The sequence below is a fragment of the Barbus barbus genome (assembly GCF_936440315.1).
Source record: "Barbus barbus genome assembly, chromosome: 13".
Taxonomy (NCBI): domain Eukaryota; kingdom Metazoa; phylum Chordata; class Actinopteri; order Cypriniformes; family Cyprinidae; genus Barbus; species Barbus barbus.
In genome coordinates, this window is record NC_136741.1 from 19,199,646 (window position 1) to 19,225,369 (window position 25,724).

The 25,724-nt window shown below is 36.7% G+C and overlaps 1 protein-coding gene across 1 annotated transcript in view; it reads left to right on the forward strand.

The window, feature by feature from the left end:
* The first annotated feature begins 8,475 nt into the window (after positions 1–8,475).
* pik3r3b (phosphoinositide-3-kinase, regulatory subunit 3b (gamma)) overlaps positions 8,476–25,724 on the forward strand; it is a 163,448-nt gene continuing 146,199 nt past the window's right edge. Inside the window, exons 1-2 of the mRNA XM_079431954.1 lie at positions 8,476–8,806; positions 9,120–10,008. Of these exons, the coding sequence (XP_079288080.1) occupies positions 9,684–10,008 (325 nt within the window). The 5' untranslated portion in view covers positions 8,476–8,806; positions 9,120–9,683. The remainder of the gene's footprint in view (positions 8,807–9,119; positions 10,009–25,724) is intronic.

Here is a 25,724-nt window from a genome sequence, read left to right on the forward strand (position 1 = left end):
CTTTTGAATGGTAGTGTATATTTAAAAAATAATAAATTGATTTTCTATTTGTGTAGTTTTATTCTTCTTCTTGTCATGGTATTGTTATTTGGAAACGGAATTTAACAAGAAGAGAGCAAGAAAATGGACGTGGAGCGTCGCAGAAACACATGAGAACAAAAGAATAAGGGAAAGGAAAAATAAAAGAGCTGGTCTTGGAGAGTATGTGAGCGAGTGCTGTGTGCAATCCCACATGATGAGCGCTCCACTTATCACTGCTAATGAGCAGGTTGTGTGAGTGAAGTTCGCTCTCTAGTTGCCAGAATCCGGAGACGTGTCTTCCACAAGTGATTATTAATTTACAAGTCAACATGTTAACTCAACAGTAGCAGTTTCTTGATGAATCGGGGCTGAAGTGTTGAATGCCTGGATGAATTCTTGAGAACTCTTTAAACAGCTTTGAACTCCTTATGACCTCACCTAAGAACAGTTGAAGTTTTGTTGTTCGGGATCTCTGTAGGCATACAGGAATAGACACAGACAAAAAAGGCGGAGAATATATCAGCCATTGGAAAACTCAAACACAACAACAAAGTAAAATTCAATGCTATAGGGCCCTAAAAACACAATACATCTTGGCAGATAAAAAAAACAAAACCTGAAAACCACCTCAACAGGGTGCACCGAAAAAAAATAGAGACAAAACTACACTTTCTGACAGAATGCAAAAAGTGCACAGACATCCCAGAAAAGTTTTACCAAATGAAATAAACATGATGTTTTGACATAAACTCCTATTAGGCAAATTTAGTTTATTTTGGTATCATGTTCACCCTTCTTAATTGGTAATACTGTATAATTATATAATAGTAATATAATTATATAATGTTTATTTTATATATTTTTAAATGTTATGTATTTGTATTTTTTTTCTCATTTATTTAAAAGGACTTTTAAGAAATGTTTCCCACAAGTGTCTTGCCTGATCAAATACCAAAAACAAAATAATAATAATAAAAATACAAATTATTAGTATCTTTGATCATAGTTGCATTTATTATTATTATTAAGTAGTATTAGTATAGTTGTACTAGTACTATTGTGATACTACTAGTACCCATTCACATGGTTAAGATTTTGTCATCACTGTCCTACTCACGAATAACTTGTATGACTTGTAACTGACTTTTATCAAATATATTTTGTATCACTGGCTGTCAAGTTCAGTTGCAATTTTGATTGGTTTAAAGAAATAGAAACATCATATGAAAGTAAAACAGAATTCGATCCTCTTTGGTCCACTTGCATACTAAAGAAAAACTTTAGGCCTAAATAAAAACATGTCATCTTGTATTAACAATTGACAAGTTATTTTAAAAAGCTGAAATTGTGAATCTATAATATCTCAAGGTACCAAAAGATGGTACCCCTTCAACAACCAAACAACAAAGTGCATGCTGCTCCTTTGCACATTTGTTATTTTATTTGTTGAAATTACTAGTTAACGCTGTAGTCATTATTTCTGTGCTGCTAATGCTTTGGCTCTTTAAGAAAAATAAAGTGTCCTAAACGCAGAACACCAAATGAAGAGAATGGGAATGTCTTTTGGTAAACTTGGAACCAACATGGGACACTTCAGAATTAACATGCATACTTGATGATAGTCTCGAGGAATAATAGGAACGATGAAAATGAGCATCAATGGTCCAATCAGCAGTCATGTTTTCCAGTGAGGAACCGTGTGTTGTGATGAACACATTTACTAGGTCATGGCGCTGACTCAAAGCCCTAAGGTTCTCTCAGTGCCAGACGAATCCTGTCTGGCCTCTCTCCCACACTGAGAGCACATATGCTCAACATGTTATGATAACACTGACCTTCTGTAGAAAGTGGTGAGGTTACACTTCTCATACTCCATAGAAATAAGCATGAAATACAGACAAGTCTGTTATTAGATTAGGCAGAAATTTGAAGCTGTAGTTTTGTCTAGGGTTTTTTTTCTTGGACTGCGACAGGTAGCATGTTTACTATTCTCAGATTTTTACACCACAGTGGTGTATGGAGAAAGCTAAATCTGCCATCTACTGTAATATAATAGAGTATTAGCCATATATTTGCAATTTGCAAAAATTATTTATTCAAAAAATGCCGCTACTTTTGAATGGTCAACAATGGAGAAGATGTTATGAACATGGTATATATGAACATGGAGAAACAGGGTTTAGTTCCAACATCAGCCAGCAGGGGTTAACAGGGCCATGCTAACCAGCCAAACCTTGACCTCTACAGGTTAGGAGACCTATTCTGTCATTGCTTTCATTTTCTCCATTCATGTCCTTCATGGTCTGTTTTTCTTTTCTGACTTGTGATGACATCATTGCCTTGCTTTGGCCATCCTCTCTTATACGCTCTCCCCTGGGGCAGCCAGGCTTGGCAGCAGTCTTCCTTCCCTTTCTGTGACTTTCCATTCAATTCATTGCACCTTATAATGTTTATTTTGGTTGGGTAACAGCTCTACAGCTCTTTACAAGTGATACTGCAGGCGGTAGGTGACCCCTCTTCAGTGCTTTTTTGTCCTTTTTTTTTTTTTTTACAGTCACTCTATGTCCTCTAGTCTAATGTCTTTGTCCTTCGACCCACGCTTTTAAACATTTCCTGCTGAAGATGTAAGATGCTCCTGGAGCCTCTTTTGTACATGCAAAAACATACCTGCCTATTTAATAGAATATTTCACTCAAAAATACTCAACCTCATGCTGTTAAAAAACCTGTAGGACTGACTTTTTAATTTAATTCATTCATTCATTAATGTATTTATTTATTTATTTATTGGAGTGACAAAGTGGCCAGCTTGCTTGAAAAATGTCATGAAAGTGCTATATACATTACAAGTCTTCATCCATGCAATAGATTTGTATGAAGAACAGACTAAATTCAAGTCACTATTCACTATTTATGAAACTGTATGCAACTCTCAAATATGACTGATTAATATGTTTGGTCCACAAGAGATGACATTGAATGTTATTAACTGTTCTTCTGTATGGTGCCATTTAATTTTTGAGTGCTTCAGAAGCGACAGAATAGTCACACGTTTTCTCTGCTATTTTATAGTTATAGGATTTCTTTATTTAGTTAGTATGTATGTATGTATGTATGTATGTATGTATGCATGTACAGTATTAAATAACGTAACAAAACAGGCACTAAACTCTGTAACCCGATTTAAAAAAAATAATAATAATAACAAAAAAATCGAAAAACAACATTCACAGGATGCCAAGTACAGTTTTACAATAAATGTGCCTTTTACATTTGACATTCTGCATTTGTGAATAATAATTTATAATTTGTCATTTTTTTAACAAACTTTTTTTGCCAAGTTACAAAATGATACAATTTTGAAATCCAAAATTTCCAGTACTTTTGTCTTCATGCTCAAATAGTTTCTTTCACATTCAGTGTAACAGTATCTTTAAATTCATGTAACTTTAAGGCATAAGGAGTCCTCAATTATATAAAAAAAGATTATTATTTTCCCTATTCAATAAACTGGGAGAATAAAACGTTAGGTAGGTAGTTTTGTATAAAAGATTATGTAAAAATAAATAAATAAATGTAGAAAACAGATAAAAATTACCAGTACATTTGTTTTATTAATTTACAGACATTTCCTTCAACCCTGAAACACAATGCAATGTCTAAATATTCTAAATATGGGTAACATTTCATGAAAATTACTTCATATTAACAGAATTAACAGTACTCTGGGTCATTTTTTTGCCCAGATTTTTCTTAGGGTAGTTTTATAGTGAAGCAGCTAATACAAGAGATTGCAATATAAGATATGATTCAGAAACCATGTGTGCACCATAGATATATGATATATCTCACTGGTCTGCAACACATTAACCTTCATGGCAACCTAGTCAGTATCAGTAGCCTACAAACACTATCATGCATTCAGATATTTAGCTGTCTGGAAACCTTGCCCGAAATCCCAACAATTTCAGTACAACTGAATGTTTAGCTACATATATCGCATTCTCGATGTGTTCACTCATGCTTATAAATGTCAACATCTACCTATAGTCTGCTCTTACCTGATCCTCTGTAGATACAGAACATAGGTTAAGCCTCTTTGCTTGATTGCCACCTCCTGAAAACGATACCTAAAATCTGCCTGTGCTTCTATTACGCACTTCAGTGGCTTTCCTTCCATCACCTACACTTGAAGACACATGTTTTTGTGTGATAAGCGAAACAAACATTCCCTACAGTAATTCTACCAAAATTACATTCACAACATAATATCTGTATTACCTTCTGCTAAACATATGACTGTCTATCTCACTATACATGTCTTATACTAACCATAGGCCACCAATATTCCCCTGACCTCTGATAGGTGCAGAAGATATCCCATATGTTGACTGGAGGGGGCAGTAAATGGGGCCATTCAGGCAAGCATCAACCCTCAGGGCTTCAGGGCCTGCACTGGCTGTCATTATAGACTATGAGATGCAATGTTTGCCCTGGAAGTATATGCATTTATATAGACAGTACAGACATAAAAAAGACAATTGAATGTGAGCTCTACATGACCAATATAGAGACCACATCTTTACACCCAACTGAAGGGGGTTTTATTATTGTGGGTGGAGGTTTTCTATGTAATTCAAACCTTTCCTATTGTCTTTATCAGTCATTGGATTATGTGGCTGGAGGAGTAGGTTCAGTGTTGGTGGGTTTGATAAATGAAAACAGATGTTTTCCTGAAAAGACAAAACAAAACAACATCTGGCTTGGTGTGGATCAGTGTTTGCTTTGGGATAGATAGAGCTTTGAAGTCTACAAAAGGAACCGGCCTAAACCAATACACTTCAAAAAAAAAAAAAAAATGTGTCGATCTCAGCTTCAGTATTGTTGTATTATCCCTAAATGAAATGCAATTCCATATCTTAGGCATGCTTAAGAAATGTAAACCCCCACCCCCTCTCTCTGTTGGAATGTTGTAAGACAATGTAACATCTCTATTGACAGTTTAAAGCTTAAAGCTTCAAATTTTCTGCTTTTCTAAACAATGAACAGTTTTAGAGAGAATAATTTTCATCTTTAAAACTAAAAAATCAGTTTAGGCCCATTTGCACCAATGATAAAATTTTAACAAGCAATCTAATTCTATAAAAATAGTCCACACCACAACTATAACAATAATGACACAGAGACACAATGCTGTTGCAATCACTTTCAGAATGATTTTCCCCAGCTGATAAACAATAAAAACATGAACAGCCAATCAGAATCCATCCTGCTTTAAAGAATGCAAGCATATAAAGCGGCAGATGACATACAGTAACTGCAGCATGTACTTATAATAAACATAACAATTGTGTATTGGTGTGGACACAATATAGTTATTGCTTTTGGTGTGAACGGGCCTTAACAGCAAAGTAAACAAAGTACATGGCCAGTTTATGTCTAAAAAGTAATATATGGAATTTTCTGCTTTTCTAAACAATGAACAGCTTCCCTTTTTAATACTAAATCAGTAAGAGCTAAAATAAACTAAATAAATGGCTGCATGTGTGTATAAATGTAAATTATTTGATATGACCCTGAAAGAATAAATTATATTGTTCAAATATAATATGAGTGGTTTGATTATATAATTTTCCCCTACAATATAAAATTCATCAAGCCAGGACCTTCAGCAGGCACTGGGACGGTTTGCAGCCGAGTGTGAAGCGGCTGGGATGAGAATCAGCACCTCCAAATCCGAGGCCATGGTCCTCAGTCGGAAAAGGGTGGTTTGCCCACTTCAGGTTGGTGGAGAGTTCCTGCCTCAAGTGGAGGAGTTTAAGTATCTTGGGGTTTTGTTCACGAGTGAGGGAAGGATGGAACGGGAGATTGACAGACGGATCGGTGCATCTTCTGCAGTAATGCGGTCGATGTACCGGTCTGTCGTGGTGAAGAAAGAGCTGAGCCGCAAGGCGAAGCTCTCGATTTACCGGTCAATCTACGTTCCTACTCTCACCTATGGTCATGAGCTTTGGGTCATGACCGAAAGGACAAGATCCCGGATACAGGCGGCTGAAATGAGCTTTCTCCGCAGGGTGGCTGGGCGATCCCTTAGAGATAGGGTGAGAAGCTCGGTCACTCGGGAGGAGCTCAGAGTAGAGCCGCTGCTCCTTCACATTGAGAGGGGTCAGCTGAGGTGGCTCGGGAATCTGTTCCGGATGCCTCCTGGACGCCTTCCTGGGAAGGTGTTCCGGGCGCGTCCCACTGGGAGGAGACCCCGGGGAAGACCTAGGACATGCTGGAGAGACTATGTCTCCCGGCTGGCCTGGGAACGCCTCGGTGTCCCCCCGGAAGAGCTGGAGGAAGTGTCTAGGGAGAGGGAAGTCTGGGCATCTCTGCTTAGACTGCTGCCCCCGCGACCCGGCCCCGGATAAGCGGAAGAAGATGGATGGATGGATGGAATATAAAATTCAATTTCATTTCTGGGCTTGAAATTTTGTGGAGACAAGCAGCTGGACCAAAGAACAGCCAAATTGCTGACTGAAGACCTCTATTACCTTCCCAGCTCAGCTGTTACTGATTGAAAAAGAAATGGAGCTTCATGTCACTGAGTGCTGAGGATCTGCTGAAGAGGGCATCTCAGGCTTTAGATGCTGTGAAGGTTAATGCAGAAACACTAATAGCAGAACAAAACAATTTGTCTGTCTTTATGCAAACTGTCATTATGCTATGGGAAGAGAGGCCAGCTGCACATCTTCCAAGTACATTTGAGAGACAATTTGACAGTCAGATTCAGAACTGCTATTTTCATCATGTAATTATTTTTCTTGTTCTGATTTGCCACTGACTCAGGTGCATACTAATATTAATAAAATATTATTATTATTACTACTACTACCTGTGAACCATCTCAGCATGCATCAAAGCATGTGCCAGAGACTGTGTGCATGCATTCATGCCCAAATGGGTGCTTTATCTTGATTATTTTTCATCTATCTTTCTGTACCACAAAACGATTTCTGTCACTTTACATTTGCATAAGGTCTTGGTGTTTACTATTCTATTTTCATGCACTGAGCTCAGGTGTCTTTTGTATCAGAATTACACTTTCAGCCTTATGGCATATGAAATTACCTGCATTATTCAAAAGAACAAAATTAAAAAATATCATACCAAGCACCGAGGGTAGACAATGACAAGTGAAGCCTCCAGTGACTCTTCAATGAAGAGAGGCAGAACAATTTCAACTAAGAAAACAACTGTTTAAAAGATGGATATACCATTAGGATCTAAGGCTCCTAGACCCACATTAAAAATATATCCCATTTTCATTTCAGATTAAGTTCTTTATCACAATAGTCTTGCTCTGGGTAAGCTTTGAATAAAAGAAATTAAAATCTCATCAATTATAACCGCCGTAGAAGGTTAATTTAAAAGGTTGTTTGGTTGTTTCCTGAATTGATTTGGTTTAACTGACTGAGGTACTGCCCAAGCAATGAATACTAATATTAATATATAAGCTCAATATTTTCTACTGTATTAGAGAGATTAATATCTGAAATACTTGAATTATATACTGAATGTGATAAATGATTTAGCATGAGCACAACATTAAAAACAGATAAGACTAAGCCTATGAACCATTTCAGGTTAATTATTTTATAGGTTATAATAATAATAATAATTCATTACATATATTTATAGTGCTTTTCTAGGCACTCAAAGTGTTTTACATTGTCAGGGGGTATTTCCTCTTCCACCACCAGTTAGGTTAGTTGATGGTAGATATAGATTACTATTTAGAAACTATATCATTATTCACATTATTCATAATGTGATATAAGTGTCAGTGACAAATAGAAATGGCAGACATGATGAAAAGGAGAATTTTGTTTTTTTTCAAATCAAATTATTTTACAAATCTTTTATAAATCATATTGTTCCAAATGTAGGCCTAGTATTTGTGTTCATGTTGGTTTCATACATTTTTGAAAAATCTGTAACAGAACATTTTGATTTAATGACTCTTAAAATATAAAGCGATTAAATCAATCATAAAATGATCAAATTTGTTCCACCTTAAACACATTTAAGCCCCCCCCCCAAAAAAAAACTAAATATATCAAGAAAAAAAATACAAAAATCATTAATATTGTGCTAATACATTTGCCGTACACTTTTCACAAAAAAATAACATTAAACATTAAAAATAAAAAAAATTAAAATAAAATTAATTGTCAGTTAATTTACTTACCCCCCCCCCCCCATTTAATATATTGCTAGAAATGCAATAAATTGCAAAAAAATAAATAAAACAAAATTTAATAATAAAATCAAATAAATATTATAAAATATTTTATACTGATTCCTTGGGTCTGTAAGGATAAAAACCCCGGTCTAGAGAAAAGATTATGATGATGGATGCCTTTAACGTGATCTGCACACGTCAGACGTGCATTATATAACTTGTGGGAATGCGTCTAGGCAGATCAGAAAAGTACGACGCAACATTTTCACGCTGCAGTGCGTTCTTCATACCCTGACCGCTACATAAGGACACCCGAGTTCCCAACTTTGTCCCACGGTGTGATAAGCAGACAGCGGAGGCGTGGTCTCTGACGTCACTCGGGCTGAGTCGTACTACTGCACTAGTCTGGCTGGATGTCTGATTCAGCCACGCAGGTTATTTGGGAATATATTTTAAACGCATGTTTTAACTAATCAGACCATATAATGCTCGCTCGTTCCTCTTGCGTTGGACTACGTGCATCTTGTATTTTGGGCGGCTTGAAGAAGTGCGACAGGAGGTAAGTTATAGTAAGCAATATCACGCGAGTCGAGTTTCTGCACGCTGTACATAAGTTGGCACTGTCCCAGTCACGCGGTGTAAATCAGACATGTAGTCTACATGTCATTTTGCATTGTATTGCTCAGTGACTGATTAACACACAGGTGATGTGATGCTATGCATGCAGTGCAATGCTTTTGCATATTAGTAAAATCCAATAATGCAGGCATAATTATTGAAATGCAAAAGTTGCTCTTTTTATGCAAGGATTGTAATTTCAAGTTGATTTGAGTTAGAATTTGTGAAACTAACTGTAAAATGAATGCTTTCAGGTTTTAAGGTCTTTACCAAGAAGATGAACAAGGCTCTTGCTCTGGCATTTGATAAATAAGTGTCTACGTTAATGTCTTTCTGACCACACCTGCTAATGGACTGAGAGGTTACTTCAATAAATGTATCATTTCTATATGTGGACTAGTGCCAACGCTGCAGAAAAGCCCATCATCCCGATTCCAGGTCACTGTGTCCCCAAATTTGTGCTACCACTGTCCTGCACCCTCGCCCATCTGTTCATCCCTCGCTTTATGGGGCTGTTTTTGCTTTCTCTGACCCTGTTTTGTATCTCGCCACAGACTGCTAGAATTAGTTTCAAATAAATTTGTACTTTTTATGTATGGACCAAATCTAGAACTGCACAATAACGGCCTCTGCCCAACATACAGTACTATTGGAGTTTTAACCCTTGCAAGAAACCCAGCTGAATGTCAGTAAGCTCTCAGGATATATCCCAAGGACTTTCCAAGTGAGTTAGCACTCAGGATTTATACCAATAACTTATATCCAGGTCAGTTTTAAACAAGCATCAAAGATCACAGAGCTCATGTAAAGAACAAATCATGAGCTCTGACAGTTTCCAGTACCGTGCACTGTTTGAGTACAAGCAGGAGAGGGGTGACGATATCTCCCTGCAGCCTGGAGATCTCCTCACAGTCAGTAAGATGGCACTGCTGACATCCGATTACCAGGAGGGTGATGAGAAGTGCCCAAAAGGCTGGCTGCATGGCACCAATGAATGCACAAAGGAGAAGGGAAACTTCCCCGGCACCTTTGTGGAGTATGTTGGGGTCGTGAGGACGGGCCTTACTTCAGGGAAGCCCTGGTCGAGACCTGTACCACCAACACCTGTAGGGCTCCAGCCCCCAGGGGCCGCTACTTCAGAGGGTGAGTGTTACCATTATGTTTATTTAACATGCTTTATGTAACAAAAAAATAAATAAATGTACAATGATATAAAATTATAAATATAAGTTAATAAAACATGGTTATGTACCTTTATAATAGTAAATTGCATAAAAAAAATAAAAAAAAAATATATATATATATATATATATATATATATCATTTATCATCATGATGTTTATACTGTATCTATCATCATGTGAAAAATATTACCACATCTCTATGGCATCCTTAATCTTTTACCCTCAATCTTCAGAGCAGGATGGCTAATTATCTCCTCCCCACATTTGGATTAGGCAGCAGAACCCTGTAATAAAACGCTTCACTTGAAATTTGAGGATATTGTGTGCAAATCACAGACTTCAGCTCCCAGTAGTAACATTACTTCCAGTGCTGAAAATAGGGATCTGTCAAGGATTTGTGAATGTCTTTGAGAAAGAGATAAGAAATAAGTACTTGCATAAATGGCAATTTTAAAGCTAAAATTAAATTTAAAATGTTGTGTTAAGTTCTTTATGGGGCCTGCGTTGCCCCTGTGTTTCTGACTGTGGTACAGTCTGTTTGTGGGGGTGTTCATATGCTAACTAGGTAAGACAGCCAACTCTGGTTGTTCCAAGAGTGCTCTTCTCTCTTAATGTCTAGGGCACATGTCTCTTTCATGGTGAATGTTTAGGTTGTATTTATCCTAATTATGTGTTTTATACACTGTAGATCCTCTTTTAGTGGCTTACTGATTTCTTTTGTTTCAGCCAAGGTGCAGAGATGGTGATATTCTGGATAGCCATTTCTTAGTGTCAGGAGAGGCAAAAACATGCAGTTCTGTTGAATAATTGATCACTGGTGCATTGGATGGCTTACTGTCAGCCAATCATTAGACTTACCCTGTGCCAAGGGATCCTTGAGGAACACTGACGAAACACTTACACTGATTATAGAGAGTTTTATGAGCCTAGCAAATTGTCAAGTTTACAGATTTTAATTTTTTTTTCTTCTTTAAATCAGGCATTACAGAAATGAAGCTTTTGGAACAGTGAACAGTCCAGAACCGTACCAAAGACTTTGAACTTCTTATTTATATTCATATCTTTAGAGTTTAGTGTGTGGTTGACCTACTTACAGAGTCTAGTTGTACAAAATAAAATTAAGCATGAAACATTATTTAGAACTCTGCAATGGATATGGGCAACTGGACCTCCCCATGGGCTCTGTTTTGAATATGAATATTAAATAATATGTAAATAGTGAATGTCATAAATACATTTAACATTTAAAATTATTTTACATTTAAAACAGACAAAATCTAGCATGAATTTCAGTTCCCAACACTGCATCCATTCTCTTTAGTTTTCAATTTAAATTTGTATTATTTTAGTTGTGAAATTTCCAAAATGACAACTTAATTTAATTTTAATTTTTTGCCAAGGGCTCAATCTGTTTAAAGTTTAAATCATTTATTGGTCAAACATCTTTTCACTATACAAATTTGCAGATTAGTGTTCACCCAGATGAAACCTTTGCATGAAGTTACATATACAAAGTCTTATTGTGTGTGTGTGTGTGTGTGTGTGTGTTCTTGATCTGCTATGTTCCCATTATTGGATTGTACTTAACCCATCTGAAAGCATTCTAGTTGTTTTAAGATGCATTAAGTGGTTCTGCGTTGGCCTGTTGGACAGCGATTGTGTTAGTCAGATATGTCTTAGACAAATGAGACCTTAAACTCAGCCAAGAAGACCCACGTTGCATTCTTCCTCTGTGAGTATGGGAGCAGCAATATACCTGAGTTCAGGGCTAGAACACATGCAGTATAAATATCTAGTAAAAATATCTAGTTCAGTCATGACACTCTATGATGCAGGCAAATGGGTCTTTAATGCAATTTACTAGATGTCACATCATTAATTTATGGCTCAAGTGATTGGTCTCCGTTTCATTTTTAGCCAGTGAGCTTTCTTGCTTAATATTTAAATAGTTTGATTCTGTGTTTGCTGTAATAAAGTCTTGCAAAACCCTCTGCCTCCCCCAGTTCCACCCATATAGTTCTGCTCTGGTACTATATGCTATTTGTGCAGTAACAGAACATGCTCACAGCAGCTTGTCTGTGGATGCATTAGCAGTAGCAAGTCTCTGTAACGCTCTGTAAAGTCTCTGAATAAAAGTACTAATTAAAAAAAAGATTTGACTTCAGGCTAAGTATTCCTAAACGTTAGTTTTTTATTTATTTATTTATACATAACTGAATGGATTGTTGGAAAGTTGGCAAAAATTATTGTTTCCATCTGTCTCTAGGACTTTAAAGAGTCATTTTGATCCATTTAACCCTCAATGTAGTATAGTGTTGCTGCTTTTTCTGACCTGGGGTCCGTTCTTCGTACGTCGCTAACTCCGTTAGCTGGATTTGATTGTTGACATTTCACTTGATCTTGGATCATTTGGTTCTTCGAAGCTCATCCTGGACTTGCTGTCATAGAAATAGGTCCGTAAGCTTAAACCTGCTCGGGAGCAGATTTATTTGATGTAAACGGGATTAGATTGCATCTTTTTAAGCAGACCGTTACTTTATTACAAGAGTACTCTACTGGTCCAGGGACAATAATTTAAAATAATAATAATTTAAAAATTAATTTGAAAATAATATTTGAATAATTTGATGTTATTCTGAGCCATGCATTAATTTGAGCGGTTATTATGGGAGTGGCTTGGAGCGCAGGAGATGCAGATAACTTGATCTTGACCCTTAAGAAACTTTAATTAATGTTGTCACATAACAAATCTGCTTCAAAGATCAAATTAAATGAATTTCTAATTACAACATTGAATAAAAAAATGTAAAGCCTGTACAAATACTAGAAATCGTGAATATAAATAATTGGGAATCATGTAAAAAATTACAAATAAATTAAAAACAGTGCACATTTCATTTATCTATTATAACATTTATGTAGTTTTGTTTGCTTTGCTGTTTCCTTATAAAGGTCCAGAAATTTGACAACTTTTTCGTCAGGTGTCTTTTTTTAATTACCGGTATATGATGTCATTATTTTGCTGTCTTGCTGCCAGCCAGTCGCTGCATTGCTGATCGTGGTTTCGAGTATCAATACATCTGCCCTTTTAATGGAACACGAGAAAGCGCTGTGATCTTCGACAACTTAATCCAGATATTTTAATCAAATACACAAATTCGTTTAAAGAACCAAATTAGCCAGAGATCAGTTATCAGGATTAGAAGATCTGGAATCTTTCAAATCATCTCAGATGTATTAAGTGACCCCTGGTATTGTCTCTAGACAGTTGCTGAAGTGGATAATTTCCAAGATTCAGCATATGCTGCTTTGTGTATTAGCATAGTTTTATAAGGTCAGCAGCCATCTCCTTCATTTTTGGCTCTTCTCTCAATCTCTTCTTCTCTGTCAGCCTCTGCAGAGGCATCATTAGCATTTTATGTTAGAGTTAATTTTCTCCAGTGTTGCCAAAAGTGGCCCATTTTACTTTATAACAGCTTTGTCATGTCTCCTGGACATACAATTGGCTGTCAGATGTTAGGCAGGCAGATTTTCTGTGCCGAGATGATGCATTCCACAGCTGGTTTCTCTTTGTCTTTTTCCCACTATGAATATACTGACATGTTCCAAGGCAACAACGAGGCAAAGATCAGCTTGCCCACCAGCACTGTTAAAGTGTCAGTCAAAGCCTGCAGTCTTCACATTCACCATTATCCTTGTTAATGGCTTGAGATCCATCTCCTTTGATCAATGATGCCTGATTACTTTGATTCTCATTTCTCAAAGGCCTTGTGCAGTTGTATGGTTGAGGAGGAAAAGCCACTGTTGGTGTCACGCTCTGATCAAGCACACATTGATGTGTTAATAGATGAATCGGAGAACAGCTAAGTGGGATGATGGTTTTCGAAAGGACTCAGGAAGAAGCATGAGCAACTCTTTCTGGGATCAATTTTCCAGACGTGCAGGTCAGGCATCACGGCTGTGTTTGCAGCTAGGCTTAATGAGGAACTGAGCAATGCCAGAGCAATGCTGAGCAACTCTATGGTCCTCCATAGAGTATGCTGAGGACAAAAAAGAAATAAATAAAACCTTTCTTTCTACATTTGAAATAACCCCAGCACTGCAATATACAAGGGGAATTATAGCTGTCACAATTATGCTTGGGTCAATCTGGTTTGTTTTTTTCTCACAGGTTCTAGTGCCTTCACAGAAACAGGTGTTGTTTCTCGTGATTTGAGAAGTGTAGTTGTAGCATTTTATTATGCATGGTATTCAAAAAATAATTGCATATGGGGTTGGTAAGAATTGTGAATTTTTTTTTATTTTTTAAAATCTCTTATGCTCACCTGCAAGGTCACAACAGTAACAACAATACTAATGCTAACTGCTTTCTGTTTGAATATGTTTTAACATGTCATTTATTTCTGTGAATTTACAGCATCCATTACGCTAGTCTTGCATAATCCTTCAGAAAGCATTCTAAAATGCGCAAGTAACAATTCTTCTTCTATTTAGTGTTGAAAACATTGTTGCTTAACAATTCTTTAATGTATAGAAAGTTTAAAAGAACTGCTTTGTTTGTACCATTTATTGTTTTGTATTGTATTTGTATTTACTGCCGCATCGTGGCCTAATGGGTAGAGAGTTGGACTTGTAACCCGAAGGTCGTGGGTTCGAGTCTCAGGTCCGGCAGGGATTGTAGGTGGGGGAGTGAATAACCAACACTCTCCACCCTCAATATCACGAATGAGGTGAGACCCTTGAGCAAGGCACCGAACCCCTAACTGCTCCCCAGGCGCTGCAGCATTGGCTGCCCACTGCTCCGGGTGAATGTTCACTACTGTGTGTACACTTGGATGGGTTAAATGCAGAGCACAAATTCTGAGTATGGGTCACCATACTTGGCCACACACCACTTCCCTTTCTCTTTTCCCATTTAATGCATCCTTTCAGGTAATAAAAATATAATTTCTTTAAAAAAAAACACATACACTTGCAGTATGGACTTTAATCTAAAAAGGCAAGTTACCAGAGAAACCCAACAGTTTTCGCTGTGTAAAAATAAACTGAATACATTAATTACAAAAATTGATAAAACTGACTGAACTTGTATAATAAACTCATAGCCCAAGGCCTTCATATTCAAATATGAATTAAAATAATTGTATTTAATCATGGTTATTAGGTAAGTAAACTTTCCACAAACCAATGCCTTTGAAAGGCTTTCTAAGCCACAACACACTGTTTCATGTAATATTTTTTTATACATTTTTTTTGTACTTCATATTCATGATAAAGTAAAGGCTTTTCCATTCATATTTGACTCTATGGGCCTTGGACTAAGTTTACTATTTGAACCGAAGATCCTTTATCCAAAGAGCACCAGGAAGAATTAACTTTACACCCAAGCGACACTCTTTGCATGTCTATTTTGACAACAGTATAATTAATTGTCAGCCCTATTGTGTAATATATGAAACAGCTGTGCAGTTGTTGGGTATGCCATGGAAGATGGCTAGGTGAATTTCCTGGCTCTGATCGCACTGCTAAAATCCCCTATGCTTAAGACACAATGTTACAAGCCTCATTTATGGCTTTTGGCTCCTGCAATTTGCTTGATTTGCCCTCGTGTAGTGCTTCATGCTCCCATGTGACAGGGAGGTTCAGGCTCGGCCAAGGCTTTGGCAGAACACTTGCTGGCTCCCATATTTCTTTCCTCCGCTCAGTTCCACATTAGCTGCAAAGCAGTGGAGCGATTTCAAAAACGTAAATGCCGATTAGGACTTTGTAATTTTATAGCATAATTTCTGAATCAATTGGCCCTGTACAACCTAGGTAAACTTGGCCAAAACACATTAAAACTGAAAGGCAGTTTTGAAAAGCAGGATTTTTTTAATGCCCTGCAGAAAATATCTTAGGCTCCTGTTTTGTGTGTTTGTGTGTGTTTTCTCACTGCAGAAGATTTTATATTCCTACATAGCGAAAAGTTGTTTTCTCTAAAGCACTGACAGCAATGGTAGTGTTAGGAAATAGGATATTAACAGGGGTTTTATGCTTATTCCCCCATGTATAGTAGAATTTCATTGTCTTAGCCAAAGAGAAGCCAGTGTTTTGAATGTCATTTTCTAGAGATTAGATGAGATGTGAGGACAGCAGGTAATAAAAATATTGCTATTCATGAACAACGGTAGCCACTGAAGTGAACGATAATTTGTTGGGTGAAAAAGGCAAGGTGTTTCAGTTTCGACTTTTCGTCAGTTAACATGAAATATTGTTTTAACTTGCAACGTTTTTATTATTCGGGTAAGAATGAAGGTGTGGTCACATTTACCTTTGTTTACAGCGAATCTTTGTGGCGAAATCTAGAAATTTCAAAAGGAATCCACATGATTATGGATTTTCATGTGGAGCCGAAAGATTTTTCCAAGCAGATTCTGTAACGTGTGTTTACCAGCACAAAGCTGCATGGTTTAAGATTGACTTGTGTGTGAGCTTTGCTCTTCATATATTGCTACACTGTTAACAATACAAATAAAAAATCATGTTCATTCTCACAAGGCTGGAAGATACTAGTCATATCGGTAGTCTATTAAAAGCTGTTTTATTTTACATGGACAGGTCACCACATGGAGGCCTCCATGTTGAGATCACATGACCAGTCAATACTACTAGCTTCATCTCGCTAACTGTTTTTTTTTTTTTTTTTTTTTTTTTTTTCTCATTGTGGAGTAAATTAATCCAATTTTAAAGGAACAAGCATAAGTCCCACTAGCTTTCATTTTTGCATTGCCAAAACTCGAAACAGGCATGTAATCATTTTACATTTACATGACATGTTCCATTTTACACATCATTTGCAATGCAGGTAGGCATCCCTGTTCTTGCAGCTGTTCAGCATTCCAGCGCTTTCTCCCATGTGATTTTCTGAACAGACGTTTGAAGGATTTCACTTTAAGCATGACAACGAGGGTTGGTGCAGACCCTCTAAGTCATATCTCTCTGAAAATCCATCACCACCATTCCACTAAGTGTCATGACAAGAGGACGAAAGCCAAGTCTTTGTTTGCCATTTTATCCTGCTGTTGTGTATTCTCTGTCTCGCTTGTTTTTCATGAAGCCCAGGGTTGATGATAAACACTGCCTTCACTTGGGAGAACGATGCACCATAAATCTGTTTCTATCCTTACTTCTATGCTGTGGCTCCGGATTGGACTGTGGTTTTCTGAAATCTAAAGAAAAGCACAAACCAGCTACAACTGCTTCTTAGTATTACACTTTCTCTTGCTATTTATGAGCACCCATAAAGACTCATGCCTTTCATGTCCTTATTTTATGTCCCCTTCATCTGTGCATTTTAAATGTGACCAAAAGGCTCTCGATAAATTTGTTGCGGTGTAATTTATCCAATATAATACTCAAAGATATAAAATGCACAGGGGTGCATGAATGGTGTGCCACATTTGATAAAGTGTGGGTTTTATTTAAATGCATTTATTTATTTTGCTAGTAACATGCTTTACAGTATTTTCCAAAAGTTTGCGGTTGATAAGATATTTCTTTTTCCATTTTTTGAAAGAAGTCTCATATGCTCACCGAGGCTGCATTTATTTGATCAAAATTCAGTAAAAACAGTAAAATTATGAAAATGATCACATTTAAAATAAATATTAAAATTAATATTAAAAATAATAATAAAAAATGTTTTTTATATATATATATATAATTATTATTTTTTTTTTCAATATTCCTTAATTAACAAAAGTTCCAACAAACAGCATTTATTTGAAATATCAATCTTTTGTAGTATTGTTAATATCTTTTCTGGCAATTTTGTTTAATTTAATGCATTTGTTTTTTTTATTTGGAAAAAAATCTCAGAATTTGCCTCAAGAAATGTAGGCTGCGGGACCAATTCACTGGACACTTCAGTCTCTGTTAAGAACTGTTCCGTTTTATCGGATCCACATTAGAGTGTTGCAATGACCCAGGGGCTGATAGTTAATCTTGGCCATTCTCGAAAATGCCACAGAGGGAATGAGTGTTTTGAGTGAGAGATCAGAAACCTGAGCTGCAGTCACAATTTAAGGTTTATCTTGGTTGAAATTCTGAAGTGTTCTTGGCCTCAACAGCTTTTACTGCTTCAACGTTTCTTACGTTGAATGCTCTTATTGTGTTGGCATTTATCACTCGTGGTATAGTGGGTGAAGTGCTATTTCATGTTTGTGTATGTGTGAGATACCCAGTATGCCAACTGTCAGTTGGGGTTTGGAAAATAGAGCCCCTGTTTGGCTGTACAGCAAGAAGCTAGGGTTATATAACTATGGATGATGTGATATGCTTTCGCATGTGTTCGAAGAGTGTCATACATAAATTTGGAGGTATATTATTTTTTTTTTACGTTTTCGATATACAGCCCAATTCACCAGCACTATAAACTGACGTTGGTGCATGTAACAGTGTTAGCTGTAGTGAAATAGATTTGATTCAGAGAAATGGATTTCACATATTGTGACAATATTGTGGAGAAGCGATCCTCATCCAGCCAGGAAGAACAGATAACATCGCTGCAGGTCAAGAGGTGAGTTCTGTCTTTTACTCTTTAGCTCACTAAGGCTACATTTATTTGATAAAATACAGTAAAAACAGTAATATCATAAAATATTATTTAAACTGTGGTTTATTGCTGTGATATCCAAACTGAATTTTCACGTCAGTTGTCACATGATCCTTCATCCATTTGGTGCTTAAGAAACATTACTTATCAGTGTTGAAGACAGTTGTGTTGCTAATATTTTTAATATTGGAAACCTTGATGTATATATTATTTTAGGACTGTCTGATTAATAGAATGTTCAAAGGAACAGCGCTTATTTGAAATGGGCATTTTTAGTAACAATGTGACAATCTTTACAGTCAACTTTGATCAATTTATTGCATCCTTGCTGAATAAAAATATAATTTTATGTACTTTAAACAGCAGTTGGAGAGTTTCCTGTCAATGTACAGCAGTGGTTCCCAACCACATTCCTGGAGGCCCCCCAACACTGCATCTCTCAACATTTTGCATCTCTCCTTTGTCTGACACACCCATTTCAGGTCTTGGAGTCTCTACTAATCAGCTGATGATCTGAATCAGATGTGTTTGATTAAGGAGGCATGGAAAACATGCAGTGTTGGGGGGCCTCCAGGAACATGGTTGGGAACCACTGATGTACAGAGCATGTATTGTTCAGACATTCTAATAGTAATTCTCAATTCAGTTAATTTCTCCGAGTATGAAATGGGCCATATGAAGATATCAAATGCAGTGAGAATGAGAATATGCGGGGAAAATATTAACCAGAACAGGGCCAAGATAATACGGGGCAGAACGTATTCAATTGACTTGTATAAATTGTTTTCTATGCAATTTATTTGTGCATATTTTTGTTATCATACATGCATACAGAACCAATAGATCCATGGCCTACCGACCTCTGCTTTCTGTTGATTGATTGGTTAAGTCATGTGATACCAAAATATAGATGGATATATATCTATCTTTTTTATTAATTTTTTTGGTTTGATGTGAACCATTTCTTTAGTGACAGCAGGAGCTGTCAGTCCTATTCCAATTTTGTTTTCAGAGAACTAAAGAACAGTACAGTAGCCTGTCCTTGCAGACACATCAAAAGTACTTTAAACAAGTTCATAGTTTGCCAGGCTGCCCTCAAGTTAAATAGTTACTCTCTATCCTTAACCTTCTGTCCTCTTTCATCTTCCCTGGAAATTTGCAGTGTCTCTGAAGTAAATATGGCCTACAGAGCCATGTTGACACAGGTGGTGCTTTTTTACTTTGGCCCCATCTTAAATTTGCTCTTCTTTTACTAGTAGCAAGTTTGTTTAAAGTCTTCCCATCTGTCCTGAGCTACACAAACTTAAAATTGTTTAGACTGGATCCCCGAAATAAAAAAAGCCTGACTTATTTGAAGGCAAGAGCTTTCTTCTCCAACCTTACAAAAGCATAGAAAGTATTTGATTTGCTCAAACAACACCCAGGCTAATTCAGGGCAACCTGAATTGGACTTTTACACAAAATTGTTTGCTAAAGCAGCTTAGGTTAAGCAAACCCCATTTCTCAGTGACAACAGAGAATTTAATAGCTGAAGAATCATTCTCTGTTGGTGGTATCTTCTCAACGTCAAATACTGGAGAACACATCCCTGATCTCAGACTGACACTGTCATTGAAAGTTAGTTGGGGTCTGCGCTACAGCAATGATTGCCTGAAGGCAACCTAGTTCTTACATGTCATGGTTGTCTCATATGCTCTGCAGATTAGATTGAAGAGGCAGAACCCTGTTTGATATATTTTTAGAAATATATGCAGCCTTGCTTGAGAATCTACACATGCCAGAAGCTTTTTTTTTCTTGAGAAAAATCTAAGAATCTGTACGATCACAGACTTCAAATGTATACATGTCCCGTCATGGCAGAGAGGTGTTAAAAGGTCAGGTATTAGTGACGGTGCCCTCGGTCTCCCTTCACATGGCATAAGAACTGTCTCTTGTCTATACAACTCCTTGTCTATAGATGTTTATTTTCCTCCAGGCTAATTTGATCTATTCTCAGGAGTATTGTCTTGTCAGGTGAATGTCAAAACATTTTTTTGTGACGGTTATTGCATATAATGGATGTCAGCGGATGGACTGCACTGTCTGACGCAGTTAGCGAAGTAGAAATTACACACTTCACCTTTAATGATAGCGTGTCCGAGTCAATTGATTTGTTATTTTAATTATATGACCTTATTTATTCTGTTCATTAATTGACGTGTCCTTTCATCACTTTATAGCAGTAAGCTTGAGAACTTTATAAAAACCCTTTTGCTTCTCAGTTCATGGTGCTAATTGCATTAGACTCATAGATATTCAAGATCTCGCCTTATTGCTGGCCTTGTTGTTAACTATTCATCCTTGCATATACAATACTGTTCAAAGTGTTTTTTTTTTTAAAGTTGTTTATTATTTTTTATATATTTGTGTATTTTATGTTATACTATGTTCTCATGAGTTTATATCCAATTCTGTGGCTGCAGTGTGACTTTATTTTCCCCTCCCTGGAGCTTGAATGTTCCACTCCTCTACTAGTTCTCAGCTCTTTGAGAGAGTAAAATATGGATTTGATGATTGTATCATCTCTTTGTGGCTTTTTGTGGTCCTCATCCAAATTAAGCTGCTGACAGGGGGACACTACTATTAAATCACCAATTTATTTGCTCACTGGAAACTACTAATAGTCCTCTGAAGTCTGCCTGCTGTTGCACTGCCAAGGCGCCATTAGTCTGAGCTCAGATTTTCTCTCCGGACCCTGTAGGTCCATTTTAACCATCAAGCTCAGGAAGAAACAAAAGTTCACAGCAGTCATCTTCCTGATTATTGTTCCCTTTTGACAAGGACCAGGATTGAAAAACCTGTTATTTGCTCTTTTCTTTCTTAGCTTTATAACAAAAACATTTTCTGGGTGTCTTTGACCACAGTTGCCTTAGGTTTTTTGGCCCAAGATAAAAGGATAAAAATCAAAAGTACAAAGTCAAGTATTGATGGAAAGAAAGATAGTTTATGGTATTTGTGAGTCATTCACATTTAGTGCCCATGCCCATGTTTTCCCTCTTGTATCTACCTCTACAAATACACTGTTTTTTAAAAAAGTTTAGTGTTGGTAAGATTTTGAGTTTTATGTTTTTGAAATAAGTCTTGGTAACACTTTAGTATAGGGTCCAATTCTCACTATTAACTTGTTGCTTATTAGCATGCCTATATTAATATATTGGCTGTTTATTAGTAGCAGATATTCTGCATGACCATATTCTGCATCCCTATTCCAATATGTAAACTTAACAGCTAACTATTAATAAGCAGCAAATTAGGAGTTTATTGTGGCAAAAGTCGTAGTTAATGGTTTGTTAATAGCGAGAATTGGACCTTAAAAAAAAAAAAGAAATATATGAAACATATGAAAATCTGACTTTTTCCATGTTTAAGTGCTATAATCGGGACCCCGGTGCACCTACAAACCCAGAAAACGTTAAAAATAACAACCCAGTAATTTATTTTGGTAAGCCTTTCTCTGCAAGCTTGTGAAAAAACGAGCCACTCAGATTTCACACCCCCTGCGAATCGATGTAGAAAGGGCACTTAATCTGCAAGTTTCCACCTACGGCACCACCATTGTGTTTTCGCAAGCTTCAACCGTGTACCAGTTCTAACACCATGGCGAAAGTTGGAGCAAAGCAAGAAAACAAGAGCAGTGGATTTGATTTATTTACTGTATATTACGCTGCTGCCACACAGATCTAATATAAACATGCAAAAAAAAAAAAAAAAAAAGGTTAGGGTTAAATGGTTAGGGTTAGGGTTAAATGGTTTCCTTTAAGGACTTGAAATTGACAAGTGTAAGTTATTACTGTCACTTTTGATCAATGTAATGCATCCTTAAACCAAAGCAAACTATGGACTGTAGTGCATGCACTCTGTGTGGGTAGATACTATACAAAAATGTACCTTAATTTTCTCTTTCTCTCTGATAATGAGACCAAAAATGGGATTAATATTGGCTACACCAAAATGAGACGCATAGACTCGCCTTGCTCAGAGTGTTTTGTGCTGATGGTTGTTGATGATTATAAATGGTGGCTGCCATGGTAATGCAGGAATGTTCTCAGCGCTCTGAGACACACTTGCGGCTTGTGTGAATGGACAGTTTGGGCCAGTATGGACCACATCACTGTGGGTTATACAGAGTTCTGGCCCCACCTTGGCCTTTCTTTGGCCTCTTATTGGCCTGTAAGGGAACGCTGCATCGGTCATACCCCTCGTTGAGGGGAAACTCCCTGCTCAAAACAGCGTGACCTTCGCAAGACACACCAACCTGAAGCATGGCCTGGCGAACTGGCTTGTTTGGATCAAACAATACTTGCTGTTGCCATAGAATTTCAAGAACTGCCTTTATTTAGACATCAAGCTGCAACAATGTGCAAATGGATATTGAGGTATGCTGCAGAAGTATCAAGAATTGTCTAAAAAGGAGAATTTAATAGAAATAACATTTCTTGCTTCTCCATTAGTACATGCTGGGTAGACTAGTCTTTATGTTTGTTTCTTATTGTGATTTATAGATGGGGGGGTATATAGGCCCACAACCACTATTTATCTTTATTTCCCCATCCCCGTCTGAGAGGACATACTGATCTATCTCTAAGTATGCCATAAAAGAGAAGGACTGCTGTAGCAAAAATGTAGCCACATGGGAGCGACTGCATACTCTTTTTGTTTTACCTGCTTTCTCCTTTTCAAGCAGAGCTCTTGGATCAGGAGCTGCTGATTACTGTCACAACACATTACCCAACCCATGTGTCTCTTTCTCTTTGATTTAACAGCCCTGGGACATTTTCCTCCTGCAATAATTTATTGCTTCTGCTCTTCTTTTTTACCACAGTGACCATTCACTTTTGCTTTCAATTTTTGGTTCTCCATAACATGATCATTAATGCTCTTCAGGCTACTTTCATTTTGTTTACTTGTCGAAATTGATGTAGACATTGAGAACACACATTTTCCATAAAGAGCCTTTATGACATTGACAGAATGCCGCTTTTGCTTTTGTCAAATTGTAAACAGTTCTCAATAATTGTGTCCGTCTCTAAAGCCCTAAACTGCACTTATTAAAAGCACTGCTTGCATGTGTGCTGTCAAACATGTCTTAAGCCCGAGACACACTGCACAATTTTCGGCTGTCCCAGACGAAAGATTGGCATCGTGAAACAATCGTGGCGAATCAGAAACCACCGCGATTGTTTCACGACAAAGTATGAATTTATGAATGAAATGTACTGTTTTAGTGCCTGGTGCATGCAAAATTAGTGCTGTCAATGTTAATGTGTGAACTAATGAAATTGAATTAATATTAATGAAATATGTTTAGAATAATAATTTTTTTGACATTCACTGAATTTGATATTAATTTTGCATTCTGCTTTCTATTTAAATGTATTGCAATGTTTTTTTCTACACTGATAACAGTATGAGTCTAATTTACAACATTGTTTGAAAATAACATTATTTTGTTGTTTTGCTGTTTGAAAACCCCTGCATTATGTTGCTTCATTAAAACTGATGTTCCAAAAGATTGATAGATATTTATAGTGTGAAAAGAAGTGTGAATTTAGCACATGTTTGGCGGAAAAAGTCTCCGTACCAAACTCACAGCTACACAGTACCTTACTGCTTACACAAGCAGTGCGATTTTTGTAACCTGTTAGTACCCATGCTTCTATAAAGACACACTATTTTTTTGTGTGCAGTGTTGAAAGACCATAATTCAGCGTTCATATCGTGACAGTGTGTTTTTTTAAGCATTGGGCTGTTTTGGGGGTAAATTACAGTTACTTTTATTGGGCAGGCACCTCCAGATATAAAATATATGATGTGCTTTGTTTCTTTGAGGTTTGTACTTTCTTCATATTTACCCTCTTTCCCCACTTATTTCTCTCTTCTATCTTTGCTGAAGCATTTGAAGTGCAAGAAATCATCACTTTAGCTTAGGCGCTTCCCAAAATAGATCTGCAGCACCACGGATAAAGATCAAACGGCATGCAGTACCAGAGCCTTTCCTCGTTCCTCTGTGGGATGGTGTGAAGGTCTCTCTTTCTTTCTCTCTTTGGTAGAAATGGGGCATGATGAGGAGGGGTTGAATGGTAGAGATGTGGGATGGGGGAAGTGTGGGAGAGACAGCAAGTTAAGCTGCTGGCATGGGGAATGATTAGGGTTTTAGTTAAAATTGGAAGACAGCAGACTCACAGGAGGGATGGTTTTCTCCTGTATTATTGAAATAGGAGAAGTTTTTTTCGAATATTTGGTTATTTACAACATCATAAATTCTCAGAATTATAAATTATTCTCTTATTCTACTATTAGATTCAATTTGTTTTGAGCAGAAATAGTCTGAATAATGTTCAAGTTTCCAAATCTGGTTAGAATTAAATAAATAATAATTTTATTATTATTATTATTATTATTATTATTATTTTCTTCCATGGAATGAAAGTCACTGGTGTTATGTATATACAATCTGAAAATATGGTTGATTAATCAGATGATTTTTTTAAAATCAATTATGAACAAAAGAATCCACTTAATGTAAATTAGAGCTGAACCTGCATAATAAATAATAATGCCATAAGAATATTTAGCAATTTTAAAATTCATATATCTAAGCTTCATCACTACACTACTGATGCTGTTGTTTTTTTTTATTTTTTTTATTCACATATAAAATAGATTCACAGATTTAACTTAACACGTAATCTGTAAAAAGAAACATATATGCCATCCTCTATTTTGGACCCCATTGACTTTAACTGTATGGGCAAATACATAAACCCTTAATCTGGCACAGTTACCAGTCGGCAATGGACAGGTGAACCTGCTGGTAGTGAAAGAATTTGGGCAACAGTGGTGTAATTCTGAAATTTAAGCATGAAGAATTCTGAACAAAGAAATAACATTATTGCCATCATTGAAAAATAAAGTTTTCACTCTTGCAATCAAAGGCATTTTGTTCCCATTTCCTAATTTCAGATTTAAACACAGTGCTCCTCTTTCCTCTTTATTCTGTTCTTCCCTGCAACATAATTGGTGCTGTAAAGAAATGAATTCCA